The sequence below is a fragment of the Oryzias latipes genome, chromosome 12 (assembly GCF_053564925.1).
Source record: "Oryzias latipes strain Hd-rR chromosome 12, Olatipes_Hd-rR_3.1".
Classification (NCBI taxonomy): domain Eukaryota; kingdom Metazoa; phylum Chordata; class Actinopteri; order Beloniformes; family Adrianichthyidae; genus Oryzias; species Oryzias latipes.
Genome location: NC_136248.1, coordinates 7310406 through 7330854, shown reverse-complemented (window position 1 = coordinate 7330854; position 20449 = coordinate 7310406). Strand labels below are relative to the sequence as shown.

At 43.4% G+C, this 20449-nt stretch overlaps 2 protein-coding genes across 2 annotated transcripts in view; both read right to left on the bottom strand.

Annotated features, from left to right (window-relative positions):
- Window positions 1–20449, bottom strand: part of LOC101167971 (stomatin) — a 267426-nt gene that overhangs the window by 167357 nt on the left and 79620 nt on the right. The window lies entirely within an intron of this gene.
- Window positions 1261–6797, bottom strand: skp2 (S-phase kinase-associated protein 2, E3 ubiquitin protein ligase). Its single transcript, XM_004075062.5, has 10 exons — window positions 6647–6797; window positions 5772–6025; window positions 5584–5695; window positions 4702–4845; window positions 4272–4406; window positions 4040–4138; window positions 3784–3911; window positions 3106–3157; window positions 2609–2716; window positions 1261–2176 (listed from the first exon to the last, which is right to left on the bottom strand). Exons 1-10 carry the CDS (start codon window positions 6658–6660, stop codon window positions 1957–1959), a joined length of 1266 nt encoding a protein of 421 aa, XP_004075110.1. The 5' UTR covers window positions 6661–6797; the 3' UTR covers window positions 1261–1956.

Genomic DNA, 20449 nt, shown 5'->3' with positions numbered 1-20449 from the left:
CTTTGCTGATTTTTAGGTTTGCCCCTTTAAAAATAAGTTGTCTTTCATTCTTATGGTAGGTTCATTTAAACAGTGAAAGATGGAAAATCAAGAAATCCACTTCAAAGAATTTATATAAAATTATTTGCATTTCATTGAAGGACAGAATTATTTGAACCACTTGCACTACATTAAGCGCTCTGGCTCACATAGACCAGTTAGACTCTCATAACCAACCTGCCACTTGGATGCAGACATCTAAACTTATTACCTGTAAAAAAGACACCTGTCCACAGAATCAGTCCGTCAACACCAGCAGTTATCCGGTTTTAATTTCTTTGATGCTCCATCAGTCAGTCAGAATCCAAACTGTCCAACATGGAAAGACTAAAGAGCTTTTGGTGGATTTAAAGGAGAAGATTGTAGACCTGCAAAAGACCGGAATAAACTACAAAACCATCAGTAGGAAGCTGGAGGGTTAAGGGGACAACTGTTGGTGCAACATGACCAGTAATCGGCCTAAAACAACAAGGCAGGAGTTAGTTGATGATCTCAAAGCAACTGGAACCACAGTCACACAGAAAACCCTTTGGAATAACATCTTTCAGAGCTGGCACAGTTGCCCTGCTTAAGAAGGTACATGTGCACGCCTGTCGTGTTTGGAGGAAGAGAAATGCTGCTGATGACCCCAAGAACACCATCCCCACTGTCAAGCATGGAGGTGGAAGCATTATGCTTTGGGGTGTTTTTCTGCAAAAGACTACTTCATTGTGTAGATGGGAGGATGGGCGGAGCCATGTACTGTAAAATCTTAAGTGACAACCTCCTTCCCTCCTCCAGGAGGCTCCAAATGGGGGGGGGGGGGGGGGGGGGGGGGGGTGGATGGTTCTTCCCTCATCCCTAAGCTGGTTTTTAGTTTTCGCTATACACAAGGATTTTTTAGCTTGTTTTTTATTTTGACACAAAATGATGTGATGCCTGACCAACTCGGAAAGCAAAGCATTTTCAAATTAAGAGGAGACAAAAATCAATTCCATTGAATTTTTCCACTTCTTTTGAATCAAAAATAATGTGGAGTACTAAAGAACCTAGAGCACAAAAATAAGAAAAGTGAGGACAAAACTATATTTTGTAAAACTAGTGCCCTCAGAGGACCACCTTCCTTATCAAGAAGGAATGTTTTTCGGATATAACGTGCAGTTAAGAGTTTTAACCAAGCAGCGATTTGATTCAAAGGACGTCTTTAAAAATGCTTTAGGTGACATAAAAGACAAGAAAGGGTAAGAAAAGGGATTTTAATGGGTAGTTCATTTGCATTCCAAACCTTTGAGTCATCATGAATGAGCATTAGAGATATCAGTCTGATTACTACAAAAATATAACCTTTGTGAAATCCTCCTGCAGCATCATTGGCTGTTCGGTTCCTGTGCTTCAGACTCTAAAAGCAAACACATGAGAACAGATAACCAACAATCGCTGAAGGTAAAATCCATTAAAAAGGATCATTAAATGCTGACTTAGAACAGAGGCATAAAAAAAAAATAACAGCCTTAGGGAATTGGAACCACAAACAAGGCTCCTCCCATCATCCAACAATGACATAACACTGCTTTCAGCACCAACTAAAGCCAGACATTTGACAGCAAAAGGAAAACCGCTCACCGATTCCTTTCAAACAGCAGCAAAGAACAAAAGCATTTTCCGGTCATGCCTTGATCCGAGTGTCGTCCTTTTAAAAGTTCTAACATTATTAGAACATTCAACAGATTTAAAATGCTTTCAAACTTACTACACGTGGCTAAACCTTCAAATGTTTTCTAAATGACACAATTCTCTTTGAGTTTGCCAACATAGCATCGAGGACTGATGGGTCATTGGTACCAGAGAGATTAAAGCCTCGTCTAGAACTGACATGTAGATCCTGCTCTGCAGCTCAAACTGTCCCTTTAAAAAAACAAAACAGGACTGAGTCCGCGGTCAGAGCTGGAAGCTGAGGCGGCACTTCCTGTTCCACATGCTGCGGTCGCCGTGGGACCCCGGGAGTTTGCTGGCGGGCGTAGGGCGAGCCACACTAGAGAAAGGCATGGAGTTGATGCTGACGTGAGGCATCTCCTTCTTCAGAGACGGCAGCTGGTTGTCCTGCACGAGGCCGAAGACGTCCAGCAGGCGCAGAGAGGGCAGCGTCTGTCCCAGATCCCTGCAGGAAGAACACAGAAAGTTGAGTCTGCAGAACTTCAATTTGTTCAAACCAACCAGATTTTCACTTTTCAGCCAACAATCAGCATTTACACATTTCCACCCTTTTTCTGCAAAGAGCTTATATTTAAACAAAGAACAGAGCACATGATCCTATATGCATCTAAAGAATGATGAGTCAGGGGTTACTGAACTGTAAAGAGACAAAGCTACAGCCTTACGGCTTACTGTGACGATTACATTTAATCCCAATCAAATTTTAAAAAAGACTTAATTTTACCACCTACAGGTGACTGAAAAGAAGGACCAACTGAATATCCTGGTTCATGTTTAATGAGCATGGTCCATTGTGGTCCAATCCTCTCTCATTGCAATGATTCATTAGGACGGAGGACGCTGAAGATCCACCCTGCAGCTCCAGGTGAGGACTTACGTGAGAGCAGCCAGGTGAATGTGATAGCAGCGACTCAGGGACAGGTGCTGCAGATCCTTCAGCTGTTTGAGAACCAGGAAGCTGTCAGCCATCAGCAGGGTGCTGTCACTGAAACACAAAGACTTAGTGAAATTCTGATAGAGACAGAACTTAGGAATCCAGTTCATCTGAGGAGAACCCTTTACTTAAAGACCCACTCCAATTAAAAACTGTGTTTTTAAAATGTTTTTGTGGGATTTTTCTCATGATGGAGATATATAAAGATAATTAAGCACCAACAAATCCATCCACAACTCAGAGGTGGATTTCTATATAACTGCTCTGTGTCCTAGAGAACCACACAGGCTTTTGATTGTTGCTAAAAACAGCATAAGCGTACTTAAAAGACAACTGGGAACCCTTTTACAATAGATGATCGGAGTGGGACTTTAATGAAGAGCAGTTCTGAATGAACGCATCTGGTGTTTCTGTTTCTCTGGGCTGGAGCGGGACGGTACCTCAAATCCAGGTGTTGAACTTCAGGACATCTGTCAACCAGGATCTTTACATCTGTAAAACACGCACGCCATTCCCATCAGTGACAGCAAAAAGATTTCATGATTATTCCCAGAAACTATCACACTTGGCATTGCAGGAAAAGAAAATTGAAAATAAAACTAAAAAAATGTAATGCATAGAGTTTGGTCACACTTCCATTTCCCCCTGTATGCATTATCACCTTGAGTTTAAATGTAAAAATAAAGAAAGAACTTTACTAACAGGGGTCCTGATTACAGACTTTGTGGAAATCAGATCCGATTAAAAAGGAAAACACTAAACTATAACAGCATTAATCATTTGAACAGCACTAACAGGCTTTATGTGCAGACTGGAGGATTTGAAGATGGGCTATGGGCTCACTGGGTGATCTACAACCTTGACGTTATGTGCGGGCCCCCCCACATGCTCCATATAGACCCGTGAGGGCAGTTGTGACTAAGCTATAACAGCTTGTGTTGTCTGATTTCTGTTTCCATCCTCTGGATTGGTTGGTTAAGCAAACAAAGCCTCAAACAGCTTTGCTGTTGTAAAAACCAGTGTGATCAACCGTCAGTCGAATTTCTCCTCGAAGGCACTTCTGATGTAGAACTGATGGAGGAGTCCCCTTCCTATGGAATCAGGTTTCCACGGCTTACCGTCTAACGTGAGGCTCTCTCTGTACCCGCTGATGTTCAGGCTGACGACTCTGGGGCTGACATTACTAACAACACTTTTCACGTGGTCCTTGTTGAAGCCGCACCATGAAATGTTTAGCTGCTCTATCCTGCAAAACAAAACCCACGAGGACACAATGACAACACTAATATAGCATGCAAAATCAACTCATCACATACATGAATTAGTTTACTTTATTTTTAAGTTTTGTGCGTTTTTTTAGAGGCGTTCACTGACCTGCAGCAGGACTTGAGCATGTCAGCCAGAACAGAAGCAGAGAAGCCGGAGCAGCCGCTCAGGTTCAGCTGCTGCAGGCCGACGTTGTTCCCAAGACTCCTGCAACAAAGAGTTTGACATGAGTCTGATGACCAAACCAACCGTGAACGGCAAAGTAGCACCCGGAGGCCTTGAAGAGAAGCTCGACTCTGAAGCATGGTGGATATAAACCAAACTACAACCATTTGTTCACCTGATGATGTTGTCTGAGAGCTGCAGACCCTCCAGGCTCAATCGCTCCAGGCGGAGACAGCGGCAGGTGATGCTCTCAAGAGCTGAAATGGGGATGATGGAACTGGACAGGTCCATGTCCAGCAGCTGCAGAGGTCTGGACAAAAAGAGAAAAGGTCCTGCAGTGAAGGAAGGCGTCTGTGGCTCACTGGTGTGTCTTCGTGTCTAATCGCTCAGCTTGAGCATCTAAAAAGTGAGGATAGTGCTTGGAAAACAGGTCTGCAAAAAAAAAAAAAAAAACTGGACCAGATGGTTGTGGTCCAACTGGGGCTGCATGATATGAGGAAAACGTGCAATTTGCAGTATCAGTGATCCATGTTGCGATGATAATAGCAAGCAATAAATTTGCCATTTATTGTGCAGGCCTAGGTCCAACCATCTGCAAAGCTCACTCTGTTCCTGCAAACTGCTGCTCCTCGACGAAGGCGCGCGGGCAGCGCAGGCGGCGGACTCCGGTCCTCAGCACCTGCTGCAGAGCTGGACCCATGTTGGTCAGACCCTGCAGATCCACGCTCTGCCACAGAGACTCGTCAAACCTGATGAAAACACAAGCAGAGTGCTCTCACACCGGCAAACAATCATCACACACAAAGAGGCGCTTCTGGGGTTGAAGCTAATGAAAACTGTGTGGCAGACTGAACATCTGTAGTACTGAAGTCTTTCATGTTCATCAGAATCTCAAAACCTATTTTAAGTTAAAAACCCACTCCGATCTATTTTCTAAGCATCCTGAGGGGTCTTTGATCAGGATTATGCTGCTTTTAGGCAAAACAAAAGGACAGCAGGAGTTCATTCGAAATTCACCTCTGAATTGTGGGCGGGACTGTTGGCGCCGAGCAACACTAAAGCTATCGAGCCATACAGTTTTGAGGCAGATGCCGGCTCGCTCGGACAAAGAACAGAAAGACGTACATGGATCCATTCGAATGCATCAAGAATGGAGCGGAACAGGGAGCTTCTGGCTCGCCTGCAGTGCGTCACAAATACGATCTTTTTCCAACTGCATTTTTTTGTCTGCTCCTTATTTACAACAGTTTGACTAAAGAAATACTCAGAAATGCATTTTTAAGCTTGATTTTCTTCATTCATGTCCTCCGTCATCTGAAAAATGGCTCGAGAACATGTCAAAAACGGCATTTTCATCAGAGTGGGTAATTTAAAAAAAAGAGTGAAAATTCTGAAAAACCAAATAAATCTGCATGTTGAAACTGGGGCTAAAATAGAAAATGAAACTGGACTGCATATTTGTGTGACATTCAGTGACAGAGACTCACGCCAAACGATGCCAGCGTTTACAGACTAAAGAGACTCGAAGGAGGTCCTGAAGAGGAAGGTAGAAGTAGATCCTGAGCAGCAGCTCGTCTGGCAGATGATCCCATGAAATGCCTGTAGGATTGAAGGAGAACAGAGTGAGACAGCTGACATCCCAGCCCTGCAGCCCTCTGAGCAGCAGCCTGATCACCTCCTCTGAAGTCTTTCTTTCTCCTGGGTCTCCTGGCGAGGACAAACGTGTGCTGGTCGTTCTCCTTGCCCTTGCAGGCGGTTCTCTGGTGCTTCTGTGGGGGGGACCACTGCTGGATGAGCTCTGTTGGGGTGCACTCGGTGTCCAGGCCTTGGCTCAGGTGGCCTCTGGACTTGCGCTTGTTGTGCAGCCTGGCGGACTGAGACAGCGCGTGGCTTTGGAGGCCCGCGCGTGGCAGATCCCGCAAGGGCATGCTGGATGGAGAAGAGACAGTTGGAAACGATAGAGTTCGAGCCTTCGGATGAGTCAGTGCTGCGTGGATCTGAACCAGAAAACCTGCAGGAACAGATTCACCAGCTCCTTCAAGACGGGGATCTGTGCGCGCCCGCCATATTTGACGTGGACACAACAACAAGCGACGGGACCGCGCAAATTTTCAAACAAACGCGCCGTCATTTATCTTCCAAAATGCACAGATGCAGCACTGCTGGGGGTTTGAAATGGAAAATGGAATTTCAGCCACAGATGACCCCAATGAATAAAGTTAATCATGAAAAGAGTGGAGGCCTGCGTGGAGAAAAGCGCGGTATCGGTCATCAGCTTGAGTTTTCAGGCAGATCTCTTTGGATCAGCGACTCACTAAACAACAACATGATGTTAGCAGATTTCTCCACAAAAACAACCGCGATCAGCATCCGAGAAATGCCGAAAGATGATTAACACGAGCGATCTGAGCGACCTAGGCTAGTATGTCAACGGTGATGGGAGATGCACGCGCGAAAACATTTCAAAAGTCTAAATAACAGAAAGGATTGTAAATGTGTTTGATAGCGAAGCAGTCTCTTAGCTAAACGTAGCAGCTGTGAAGTCCGTACCTGTCGCTGGACATCTTCTCTGGCGCCTTAAACTGCGGGGATGGATGCCGCTCTTTCCAGTCGGGACTCTTTAAACTCGCCGCCAGCAGCGAGGCGCCCTCTTTCAACTGACGTCATGACGTTCCAGACGTCTGTCACGTCACGTCCTACGTTTTTTGCGGACGATGTGGCATTCAAGTTTAATTCGTTTTTTCTACTCTCTAGCCACATAAGAAAACCTTTTAATGACCTCATTTCGATAAAAAATTAAAAAATAAATTCTGATGGAGGATATTTTTATTTTAAATTAGGCTAAAAATTGTACTTCTGAGTATTTCTTTATTCACATCTTTGTGATTAATGAACAGAGAAAAATATGCTGTTCAGAAAATGTTTTATTTGTGAAGTAGAAAACAAGATGGGCGAGTATTGGGTAAGATAACTGTCAATACAAAACACGTGTATAAATACAAAACTAATACTTTGTGCACAACTTCAAATAAAAAAATATGAATACCACATATAATTTGACGTGTCTGTTTTGAACAGGATTAGTCTTTGTTTTGAATGCAACTCTTGCTTGTCTTGAATACGAAATTATCCCTGTTAACAAACTGTAAATATTCACGGGGTCGTAGGGATACGGAGCCCTCCAGGTGCCAGGGATTAAAAAAGAATTAAAATCTGATAAACCGTGCGCACGGATTAATTTAATTCAATTCAATTTTATTTGTATAGCCCAAAATCACAACAACAGTCATCTCAATGGGCTTCGTACAGGTAATAATAAGGTAAACATAAAATCAAAAGGTTCATGAGTACATGGGATTTAATAGGAAAATACTAAACTGAGCTAACTAAACAGACTAAACTAAGCTAGGCATCTCTGCCCTTAGACACTCCTGCGCAGTAAGGAAAAACTGATTTGAAAAAGAAGAAACCTCTGGGGTGCCAACATGAACGAGGGATCCTCCCCCAGGACAGACAGGCGATGTACCAGACCTCTTAGAGAAGGATGAGCTTACCAAACCCAACAACTACATATTTAAAGTCCAGCAGATGAGTTTCATCCAGATTGAGTTGGGGGGCGGATGGGGGCACGAGACGAGCCGGAGACAGGATGCACAGCCAAGTGTAGGAGCAGTAGTAGAGGCAAGCCCCAGACGAGGTACTTGGTCAGGTACAGGAGCAGGGATGAGCCAACTGGTATCTGGAAGCAAAAGGGAGAGTACATGAATCGCACTGCACCAAACAGAGGCATGGAGAACTAAATGATTAATAAGGATCAAGAATAGAGGAGAGATGGAGAGGAGATGACAAGAATAAAGGAAAGAACCACAACGCACCATAGTTTACCCAGCTTCAAACTTCTAGCAGCCAACTAAAAACTAATTGTTATTGTTAAGTTTAATTTAAACATGTAAGTTTAATATTCTCTGATTACTAGCTTGTCTGGCAATGAGCCTGTCCAAAAAGGAATGTTTTGGGCCTAACTTTGAATGTAGATTAGTACTCCTTGCGCTCGTATTAGATTATTCAATTGTGCTCGTACTGTTGTGCACTCGTGTGCGCAGTGGCGGTTTTTGATATGGGCGAGGTGGGCGGTGGCCCAGGCACTTCATAGGAGCAGCATTTTCTGTGCCGGCAATGTTACACAAAAGGGAATACCTAAGTCAAAGAGGAGTCTTTCAGCTTTTCTTTTGACATGCCTGCAGCAGTCAACACTTTACGCTTTTATTTTGACACGTCTGACAGAGACCGTTGCACCTATTTGTTAATCCTCTCCCCTCTCCACACTTATGGTTAATAACTAAGAGTGAAACAACGTAAAACATCCACATGAAAAGGAATTACGCAGAAGAAAAACCCGTGCTCAACCCAATTTCGATCAGAGCAGGCAATGGGGATTATTTCCCACAATTCCCTGCTCCGACACAGCAGACCCAACGTGCACGTGACCGCCGCCCTCCGCTGCAAGACACTTGCGCCCACACCTCTTTGCGGTAGGTTTTGGAACCTAACAAGTCAAAAAATTTGAGAGGGGGGTGCAACTCACCGGTGGCTGGGTGAATCACACTAACATAGGTGATTTGGTGTCTTTTTCACTCTAACAATCAACTCTAGGCCGCAGCTGCGCGCTCCTGTCATAGAGACGTGTGTCAGAAGCAAGGGGAGGGGTGGTGGGCGCAGGCTGCGAGGAGCGCAGCCCACCTTAACACCTGGATCATCACATGCTGATGGATCACTCAGCAGCTCATGTTAATAATGTCATTATTTACCAACTATTGTAGATATTTTTATTACGTGTCTTTTCTGTCATTTAGTTGGTGTCAGTATTTGACATAAAGACAGCAGGAGAACAGGTGCACTTTATGAGATCATAAATAAACTAATGGATTGAGGTTTATTGAGGATTTCTACTGTTGGTGTTGCACAAAATTAGGGAAAAGCCAAATATTTTTGGAGTAATCCCACTGATGAGTTCTATGATTTAGTTTTTTTAATGTTTTATAAGACCTAAAAATAATATTCACAATAAGTTTTTTTTTATCCAATCCCTCTGATATGTTTCATAAAGACACACACAGGACGTCACACACCAAGAAATTATTGCTAAAATGATGCAGGAGTCCAGCTCTAAAAAATGATAAAAGAGCAAAGAAAACGGAATTTTTTGATTTGTAATTTCTTATTATTAATATTTCCAGGCTTTGTTTCTTTTGTTCTACAGCATGTTCATATTTGTATAATTTTGACAGAATATATTTTTTTGGAGAGCAAAATATGATACGTTATTGAAGCTTTAACTTGAGTTATTCTGGATTAATGTCTCTGTCTGTTTTTATTTATATTTATGTTAAAAAAGTTCCGGCCGGTTGGCTGCCTCGGTCCCGTCGAGGCCTGACCAGAGCTCTTCTAGGGCCGGCGTTTGGGGGTGGGGGCCTGGGCTTGCTCCGGGGGGGGCCGGCGCTTTCTGGCTCCTCTCTCTCTGTGTGGGGGGGGGTGGTGCTGGGCCTGGGGTGTCGGCGCCTCCGGGGGTGGGGCCCCTGGGCTGGGTGGGCCTGGCCCCCTTGCTGGGGGGCGGGGGGGGGGGGGCGGGGGACAGCTGTTTGACCACCGGGGGACAGTCTATCAGCTGTCCCCAAATTACCCCCTTCCTCATATAACCTCATAATAGGGTGAGGGGGTGGGGGGCTTAGCCTGCGATGAGCCTTGGGGGGGGTTTACTAGGCAGTGGCCCCCCTTCTATGGTTGCCGTATGGAGTGGGCCCCCCCTCTTTCGGTTTTATTTGCAACTTAGACATGTAGGGCCTTTGGTAGGGGGGGTGCTTGGACATCACTGCCAGCAAGCAGCGGATGTCCTCCTAGCACCCTACCCGCCAATTTTAACCGCACCTTAGACATTTAGGGCCCCTTTGTTGGGGAGGGTGAGGGGACTTCACTGTGAGTAATCAGGAGATGTCCCCTTAGTGCCCTACCCGCCAATTTTAACTGCACCCCCCTTAGTACACACACCCCTCCCCCCTCAATATATACATCCCAACATAAACACACACACATGCACACACACACCATCTCAAACACACATACACGCACACACATTTTGCAAGGAAGGTGGGACCTGGGTCCATCTGTCCCCTGCCTCTTCCCTGGTGGGGGTTGCGGGCCCCTTTGCAACAGCGGCCGTGTCCCCGGGGTGCCGGCTTCCTGGGCCCGGCGGTGCTCTCTCCGCGCGGTGGGGGAGTTCACATTACATCTGAGCCGGGGGTGTCTGGTCCCTGGGGGGTGGGTTCTGGTCCTTGCTCCTGAGTGCTGGGCCCCGCCAAATTTCCAACTGTGGCCGAGCCTGGTCGGGCCATATTTATAACACCCCTTGTGGGCCCTCTTTTTTTCCCCGGGGTTCCCCCCTCCTGGGCGGGGGCGGCGGGCCCCCTGCCTCGCTCCTCCCTGGACCAACCGTGGGCCGGGCGGATGGCTGCCTGGAGTGCGGAGCGGGTCTCCCTTGGGGGGTCCTGGCTCGTACCTGGGGTTGGAGCGGGGGGATGCCCGGAACTCCTGGGTGGTGGTGGGGTGCTCGTTTGGGGCTGTGGGCGTCCTTCTCCGGTGGGGCTCTGCGTTGGGTTCTCCCGGCGCGGCGGGGGGGCTGCTCTCCTGGTTGGGCTGGGGCGGCGCTCTCTTTCCCTCCGTGCTTCCCTGGCCTCTGGCTCTGGGGGCCTTGCGGCGGCCCTGCTGGCCCTGGCCTGGGTGGTGGGCTTGGTCGCCCGGGCGGCGGTTGTTCGCTGCCGGTTCCCGTGTGGCGTTGGGGGGATTCCGGCTGCCGCTGCTGCTGCGGTGGGGGTCTTGGGGTGGGGATGGCTGGGCACTCTCCCTCCTTCTTTTCACGTTCCACCATCCATTTTAGAAGAACATAAAACCTCACCTGAGCACTGGTGTTAGCTCACCTTTGCACTAATAGCTTGCATGACTGAATGACTGAAATATTTTACACTAGTTGGTTTTAAGGCATAAGTATGCGTGTGAACACTATCTGTTTTGTGTACATGTCGACAGGTGGACATTTTTGCAGCTAGCAGGTGTGTTTATAACATTTGAGTGTGTGTGTGGACGGGCCCCGCCCTTTTTGTACTCCATTTGAACCTTACCATAATGATTAACAACCAGTAAACTTGTTGCTTTATGCTGCTTCATGGTCTTATCCCCCTTCCCCTCCTATTATCACCCCCTACCCCCCCCTCTCTCTAGCGTCCCTCTCTCTTCTTCCCCTCTTTCCTTTTCCGTCCGGTCCAACACCAAAGATTTTCAGACATGACTGAAATTAAAAAAGTTTGGCCTCAATTACAAAAGGGGTTTATTCAGACATACCTTTGGTTTGTCAGAAGATTAATAACCCCTCTTGTTAAAGCAAAATATGTCCAACACAAGAGGCCCTCAGCTCTCATCTGTCTGCCCAGCTGTTGGACAGGACAAGTTAAAAAAAAAAAAAAAAAAAAAAGTTCCGTATTAAAGGTTTAAAAGGTTTAAAAGTTTAGCTTTAGTGTGTTCAGTAAATGTTTATCTTCTTCAGCCCAAAACCTAAAGTGTGTTTTTAATTTAACCCCCCAGTGCGACTGATTTTGACCCCCCTGTAATACAAGTTTATGAAATTCATGCATTTTTGTGTAAAATGGCTAAATAGAAGATAGGGAACACAAAAGGATGTTGTCAAATTTTGTATGTGTGTGTGTGTGTGGGGGGGTTACTTGCCCACTGCATGTGCGTTCACACATTGCATGTGCATGTCTCTGAGCAGAGCAGCCGGACTTGTAGCTTCGTGGGGGAGGCTTTGGGCTGCAGTCCGTCACTCTGCCGGACTTTGGAGAACCGTGTCTCCCGGGAGATTCGTATCTCCAAGCAGAAAAGTGGCTTTGAGACAGGCGGAGGCGGCTTTTATAATTAACAGTCCTGAGAAACCGTGCAAACAATCATGTGAATTTGTGTTACCAGTCGGGACCAGACAAAATAAAGGCTGATGTTATTCCAGTTTAAGCTCATCCGCGGCTAAAATGTTGTTAGCACGTATTAACCTAATTCTAACCTTTCTTCGGGTCAGTTGGACCAAGAAAAATGCACTGGCACCACGGATATAAAAAAATATAAGCAAACATGCACCTGATAACATGCTCATGATAATTCTGACCAAGAATTGAATGTCTGTAACATTTCACTCTGCACAGATTGAAAAACACTTGTTACTCTTACATCTATTACCAACCACTTACCAAATAGTTTAAATCAGGAGGACCATGAGGCATTTAACATCAGAAATTTTCTAGCAAGATTTTGTGTATTGTCACTTGGAGCTTTTTTAAGTTTATGATTAAACCACATTTTCTGTGAAGTTTTGTTTTTTAGAACCATTAAAGACCACAGACTCCTCTTTCTTAGCTCTTCTAATGCACTTTGCTTTTTCTATTAATCATAAGCTACATCCTTTATGCTCACTTTGTGCTTGACCTTTTATGTTGACGTTTTCTACAACCCATAGGATTTTTAAAATGGCTACAGAACAAAAAAGAGGACTTTCTCATGACTTTAGTTGTTATTTATTTATAAATAGACCAGGTATACTCACAGTTAAGCCAGGCAATCATGTTGCATCTGTCATGACTTTTTTCCTGCAGTTTTTTCATGTGCTGTACTGTCATCTTGCTTTCATTTGATCCATTTTAAATTACAGCTTTAGGGTAGTCTGGACGTGCAAAAGTCACTATCACCCCATAAAACCTAATTTCAGAGACTAAGCAATTTGAGGTTTATGATGACCCTAATTCAAAAGTAATGCAAGAGTCAGATAATAAGTCATTTGTAATGTAAAAAAATAATTGTAGCTTTTAAGGCAATCTGTAAACACCTTTTTTACTTTTAGTAATTGTATGTCAGTTTGTAATCTGAATATTTTTTACTATTACACCCCTCCATTAACTTCTTTGTACTCTTTAGTATCGACAAACTGGAAAAACTTGTGTCAGGAATTGATGTTGCTCAGTGTAAAAGCAGAAAACCAGTGTTTCTCTGCCATTGTTTTTACTTCACCTTCCTTGAGTTTCTTGTAATTCTGACCATAAAACCAACCCCTTTTTTGATTATTTTTTCTTAACCCTCCTGCTATGTTCATTTGTGAGGAACAGAGATGATGTTCCTGGGTCAATTTGACCCGGTGCATGTTTTATTAATTAAAAAATGTCTGAAACCCAAAAAAATCCTAACAAGCAGTGTGAATGTTTCATTACTAACTCCATTACTAATTATTCTATACATGTTGAAACTTTTTTTTTCATTTTACACTACTGTATTACTTTTGAGAGACCAAAATATAAAATACAATAGTTTTATATAACATTGAAACATAATCTTGAAATTTTGTTTTGTGTACATGCACTGTGAACCAGAAAAAAACAAAATCACAATACAACAGACAAGCAATTGCAATATAAAGTCATGTGTGTGTGTCAGTGCACATCCACAGCACAAGAGTGAGCAGTCATCACACTGTGCCAAATGTGCAAATTAATTTTGCACATTTGGCACAGGTCATACTTGTCTTGACCTGGATCCTGTCTCCGGCTCGACTTGCGCCCCTGGCTGTCCCCCCAACTCCATTTGGATGAAGCTCGTCTGCTGGACTTTAAATATGTAGTTGTAGAGTTAGATAAGTTAATTGTTCTCTATGAGTTCTGGTAAATTGCCTGTCCGTCCTGGGGGAGGATCCCTCCTTCATGTGGACACCCCAGAGGTTTCTTCGTTTTTTCCGGAATCCGTTTTTTTAATTAGGAGTTTTTCCTTACCGCGAAGGAGGGTCTAATGGCAGGGATGTCCATTTAGTTTACTCTGTTTAGTTAGTTTGATTTAGTATTTTCGTACTGAATTCTATGTATTCATGATCCTTTTGATTTTATGTTTTACTTTGTCAATTATCGATATGAAGCCCATCGAGACGACTGTTGTTGTGAATTTGGGCTATACAAATAAAGTTGAATTGAATTGAATTGAATTGAATTGAATTGAATTGAATTGAATTGAATTGAATTGAATTGAATTGAATTGACATGGTCACATGAGTCACTGCCATCCTAGTGGGCCCTGGCACTGTCTTTATTATGTTTTCTGCAGACAGGTTTGTCTGACACATATTTGGGGATGAAGACCAATGTATTTCACCATTCTTTGACATGAATGTCTTGCTTGGTGGAACAGGAATATCAATTCCCTCATCTGGTTCAAAATCAGAATCATTAGAATCAGAATTTAGCTGAAGATAGTCTTCTTCTGATCATGATCAGTAATGACTTCCAGAGCCTCCTGGACTGTCATCGTTCTGCTTCTGCTGCTCATTTTGTAAAGGTCTGCCTGTGTAATGTTGGAAGGACTCCCATGCAGAGAATCTTTTATATGTTTTTCCCCCTCCCCTGTTGAGTTTTCCTGCAAGAACATAAATGGTTTCTGTCAAAAGTCATAACACCTATGCACTTGTGTGTGGGTGTGTTTGTGTGTGTGTCTATGTGTGTGATTAGGATGAAATATGTCTCACAGCTGCAAATAAAGGAAAACTAATAATAATAAGTTATCATTGTACCTCCAGTTTGACTGCTGGGTCAAACTGACCTGAACAGTATCTATGTGATATAAACATGCAGGGGGGGTTGCACATATGTGAGATGAACCATTTTCATAATATATGTTGATTATGCTAATTAAGGCAAGTAGAAGAAGTTTCATGCTGAAAAAATACTTTTAACTATTTTTGCTAGGTGTTCAAACTTTAAAACGGGTCAATTTGACCCAAAATAATGCATAGTTGTGTAAGTAACCATATCTTGCCTTTAAGTTTTTTTTTCCTGGTTGTTACATGTGGGTGTTCTAAATTGGTAGATAAAACACAAATTGCTCTATATTGAGACATCCAAAGATTATTCATTGAAAGGAATGAAAAACAATCAGTAATTCACGTTTTATTTTTGTTTTTTCTTGTAATGTAAATGACTGGTGCACTGGGAAGGATTAATGCAAAGATTGCATTAATTGTTACTGTGCATTTAAAAAAAATCTTGTTTGCTTTGTGGGTAGACTTTGTGTGTTTCTGTCATTTTTTCTTTTTGTTGTCTGATTATTTTTTCCTCGAGTTAAATCCTTTTAAAACTAAATCCAACAAATGTTTCCTGTCAGAGGTATGAAATGCATTCTGCACACAACACTTTCCTGTTAAAGACACAAAATGTCCTACTCTCCATTGTTAAAGTAAACACATGGATTTATGGGAATCCCAACAGAAAACTTGCATCATATATTTCTAATATTACTTTACTCCGGACCTTTTTATGTTTTTCTAAAGAAAGAAAATCCAACAAAAAGCAACTAATCATTTTAACAAATCAAAAACCTCTTGTGTAAAATAAAAATCGTTATCTTGTATTTCATTTTAGAAAATCAAAGATTTATGGTACCTGAAGGATAGATTTGAAAAATTTAACTTCAACAGGTTGACACATTTTAGTCTTTTGAAAATCCATCTAAGTTTGAACTAAGAATCATGGGTCTGATGCCAAACTGCAGCAGTGGCTCAGAATCAGATGGTTGAACAGGTCAATCAGGGGATTGGCTGTTCAATCAGGGGATTGGCTGTCCCCTCTCTGTCCTCAAGGCAAAAAGGCTTTTTTTATTATTCAGTGAGGGGAGAGGAAAACATACAAAATACGTCAATAGACTGGTGTGTTTTTGTTTAGTCTGCATTGCAGGTGTCGTGTCTCCAGAAACACTCCAGTACAGAAAGAAAACAGACCAAAAGTCAAAAACAGGCCTACTGGTGACCTCGGCACATATTATCTGCTACTAAGGGCAGGAATTAAGCATATATCTGAAATACAATAGACATGCATATTTATAATGCATTGAATGCATAATAACAAGAACATAGAAAATATAATAGAACCCCGGAAATGCATAATGAAAAGATCATAGAAAATATTATGGAAACCCTGTTGACCTCCACACCAGCCTACAGACAAAGACTCAAACGGGTTCAGCTCTGGACACCTGAGACTGAGAGCACACTGCAGGACTGTTTCATGACAACAGACTGGGATGTGTTTAAAGCTGCAGGCACTGTGGAGGACTCTTCTGTCAGCATACAGGATTATGCTGGCTATGTGACTGAGTACATCAGCACTTGTGTGGAGAACATTGTGCCCAGCATCCAAGTCAGGAAGTTTCCTAACCAGAAGCCCTGTATAAACGGCCATGTACGTCTCATGCTGCGTGCTCGCTCCACTGCATTTACACCTGGCAATGAGTCTGAGTACAAAGCTGCGAAGTACGGCCTGAGAAAGGCCATCACAGCAGCAAAGAGGCAGTACAGAGAGAAGCTGGATGGCTTCTATTCCACTGCCGACTCTGGCCACGTGTGGAGGGGTTTGCAGCACATCATGGACTACAGCAGCACCATCAGTGCTGCAGACAGCCTGCCCGACGACCTCAATGCATTCTACACCCGCTTTGAGATGTCCAGCCCCCACACAGAGGGACCAATACACTCTTGCACCATTACACCCCCCTCACCCCCACAAGTCGCCTCATCAGCCCAGGTTTACAAAGCTCTGAGGAGGATTAACCCACGCAAGGCGGCAGGACCAGAAAACGTTCCTGGATGAGCCCTCAGAGCATGTGCTAACGAGCTGACAAGACGTTCTCACCTCCATATTCAACCTCTCCCTCAGCCTGCTTCAAGACCACCACCATTGTTCCCCTCCCCAAGAAGAGGCCTCCCACCTGCCTGAATGACTACAGGCCAGTAGCACTCACTCCAATCATTATGAAGTGCTTTGAGAGAGTGATGCTGACCCACATTCGGAGCAGCATCCCAGAAACACTAGACCCCCTGCTGTATAAATAACGGCCCAACAGGTCCACCTCAGATGCCATTGCTGCAGCACTGCACACCTCCCTGTCACACCTGGAGAGTAAAGACTTCTACATTCAGATGCTCTTTATCGACTACAGTTCTGCATTCAACACGGTCGTTCCCCACAAACTGTTCTCCCTTGGAATACACCCCATCATCTGTGACTGGCTCCTGGACCTTTTGACTGGCAGGCCTCAGTCTGTTAGAATAGGGGACAGGACTTCAGGCAGCATCATCACGAACATTGGCGCACCACAGGGCTGTGTTCTCAGCCCCATCCTCTACACCCTGTTCACCCACAACTTGTAATGGCAGGTGGGTGGAAGATGGAATCCAAATGCAGACATTACGTTCCAGGTAACAAGTTTTATTTTGACCAGAATGAGGATGGCAGGCTGGCAGTTTTGCATGCAGGCAGCTGCATGGTTGAGTCCATCCTGACCAGCTACATCACAGTGTGGTATGGCAGCTCTACCCCCATGGACCGCAAACGCCTGCAGAGAGTGTTGAAGACTGCGTCCAAGATCACCAGGACTCCTTTGCCCTCGTTGCAGAGCATCTACAAGCATAGGATCCATTGTAGGAGAGTTTCCTCCATCATCAAGGACCCCACCCACCCCCAACGTGGTCTGTTCACTCTCCTCCCCTCGGGACGGAGGTACAGGAGTGTGAAGTGCAGGACCACCAGACTCAGGAACTCTTTCTATCCCCCTGCCATCAGACTCCTTAACAGCTGACAGGAGTCTGGAAGACAAACTGCACCTTGCACATCCTCATTAGTTGCTGCTGTTTATTATCACTATCTTAGCACATTTAGAATTTGCATAACATCTTGTGTTTGGTTTTTTTGTGTGTGAATGTTTTGTGTGAATTTTCAAGTTCCTGTATACTTGTTTTGGCATTCGGAGCAGACAGCAAAGTAAGAATTTCATTGTGCAGAGAAACCCGTTTCTTAGTGTGCACATGACAATAAACCCCTTTGAATCTTTGAATCTTTAATGTCAATGTTTGCCATTACGTTTTTTAGAGCATATCTTTCAATTACTTTCACACTCTAAGTAATCCAGAAAGGCTGGCAAAGTTTTGAGAAACAAATATTTTTCTTCAATTTAATGGGAGTTTCATAAAATACTTTTGTGAACATTACAATCTAAAAAACAGAGATGCCATGTTCAGTTCCCTTTTCATGTTTAGTTCCTGTTTAAAGTCATGTGAACCACTTTTTTGCCAGTAGAGGGCATTGTTGAACATCAGAAGCATGTGGTTTTGAAGGTAAATGCAGTGAAGCAGAATGAGATGTTTGAACACACTGAGGAGAATCAGTGATGATGTTGGTAAAAGGATGCTGAGGTTGGAGCTACAAGGAGAGAGGCCTAGAGGAAGACCATGAATTTGAAGTTCATGAATCTGAAGGTGGTTGGTGTGAGCGAGGAGTATGCAGAGGAGAGGATGAAAGAAGGTGGATGATTTACTGTAATGACCCTCAAAGGAAGCAAATGAAATCCAAAAAAGATGGAGGAAACGCTGAACTCTAAAATTGACAAGAACAAACACCGCATTTGTTTTTTGAAATGAGCAGCTTTATTACTACATGTTGAAAGAATCTAAATGTCAGTTCATCCATCCGTTTTCTTAATGGATATATATCCCTATCCGGGTCAGGGTGTTACCGGAGCCTTTCCCGGCTACTGTTGAGCAAAGGTGGGGTACATCCTGGACAGGTTGCCAGTCTGTTGCAGGGCCAAATACTCACACACACACCAAGGGGCGCTTTAGAAAAACCTATTAACCTAAGAAGCATGCCTGGAGAAAACCTATGCGTTAAACAAGGAGAAAATGTAAACTACACAGAAAAAAATATGTTCTTTTTCATTGTTCTGTTAAATGTGTATACTTTTGTATTATTGTTATTGCTCCTGTCACAGAAAGTTACTGTTTCTGAAACAGTTCCTTCCAATCAGCTAGAAGGGGTCAACCAATGCATCAGCCAGGCAGATACATCAAAGATAATGACAACACATGTGAAGACAAGCTGTGATGACAGAAATAGGGGAAAGAAGTGTGGTTCCAAGAGTAAAGAAACCGTAATTCTGCCTTGTTTTATACCAGGAAAACATATGAAGGTTATGGAATATGAGAAGCTGCTTAGCAGCAAAGCGCTGAAGGAAAACTGCAGGGCAGGTCTTTTTTCTTGTGTGTTGTCTGAGCTATCTCACAACACAAAAACCCCTGCCTTGGGTGGCTGCCTGGAGCGTGGGGCGGGTCTCCCTTGGGGGGCCTTGGCTCGTGCTTGGGGTTGGGGTGGTGGGATGCTCAGAACTCCTGGGTGGTGGTGGGCTATTCAATTTTTTATTCAATATTATAAACAATGCATCTGTTTATTATTTCTGTCTCTTTTTTTTAATTAAACATTTAATTGACAGTTTTTAAACTTAGGTGAGTGATGGAGTTTTTTAATTTTTTTTTATTTTGACGCATTTGGTTTTACCTAAAGTAAAAATCAACATCAACCACACATATCAGTCATAAGCCACCTAGTCTACCAATCACTGTTTGGTGTGAGCTCTGATATTTCAATTTCTACATTAGAATCTCTTTTAACCCCTTGACCATCTATTGACCCAAATATACATCAAATCACTTCAGCTCCAAAATTACTGTAATTTAATCTCTATTTCAAAGCAGAAACATCTGTGAGGTTTTTTTCAAAGTGGAGTTAAATCCAGGGGACAAGCGGTTAAGATGCTGAGCCTCTGCGATGTGTAAAATGTGTTATTTATGCAGCATGTTGCTTGCAGTCTGAAAACCTTTATTAAACCCACAATATTTTTTTTAGATTATGCTCTATTCAACTGACAATTACACACTTCTGAAATGAGTTTGAAAAAACGTTTCATTCAAAAAATGTATATAAATGCAAACAGAACAACATAGAACAAGAGTCACATGAAAACATGTCAAATTGTTTTTACTGAAGACATCTTGAGCATTTCTCTAATCACATATTTTCTCACACAAACGTTCCAACCACATTTTGAAATGTTCTTTGGTTTCTTTTGTTTTATTTCTGCTCTCTGCTATGAAAGCTGGGTATTATAGCAAGGAGCCTAAATCAGGTGATAAAGTAAGAAGATGAAAGCGCTCCTGGCTATAAGTACTAGTAGAAAAAAAAAGAACTGACTCTGTCTGAGGCAGTCACTGGTGAGTACAAAAGCTACATAAAGTAACTTAACTGTAGACATCTACAGAATTTTGTTTTATAATAAAGAGCTGTTAGAAAAAGAAGGGATGTGAGGCTGTTTGTTGCGTTTTTTGAAATGTTTGTTTAGCTGTCAGGACTCGGCCTGCTGTGTGGCTTTACTTTGTTAAATTGTCAATCTGTGACTTTT

Coding starts and splice junctions, on each gene's coding strand:
- skp2 (XM_004075062.5), bottom strand. Junction 4,139..4,271: donor CTCTCAGACAACATCATCAG/GTGAACAAATGG, acceptor TCTTTGTTGCAG/GAGTCTTGGGAACAACGTCG. Junction 2,177..2,608: donor ATTCACCTGGCTGCTCTCAC/GTAAGTCCTCAC, acceptor TTCTTCCTGCAG/GGATCTGGGACAGACGCTGC.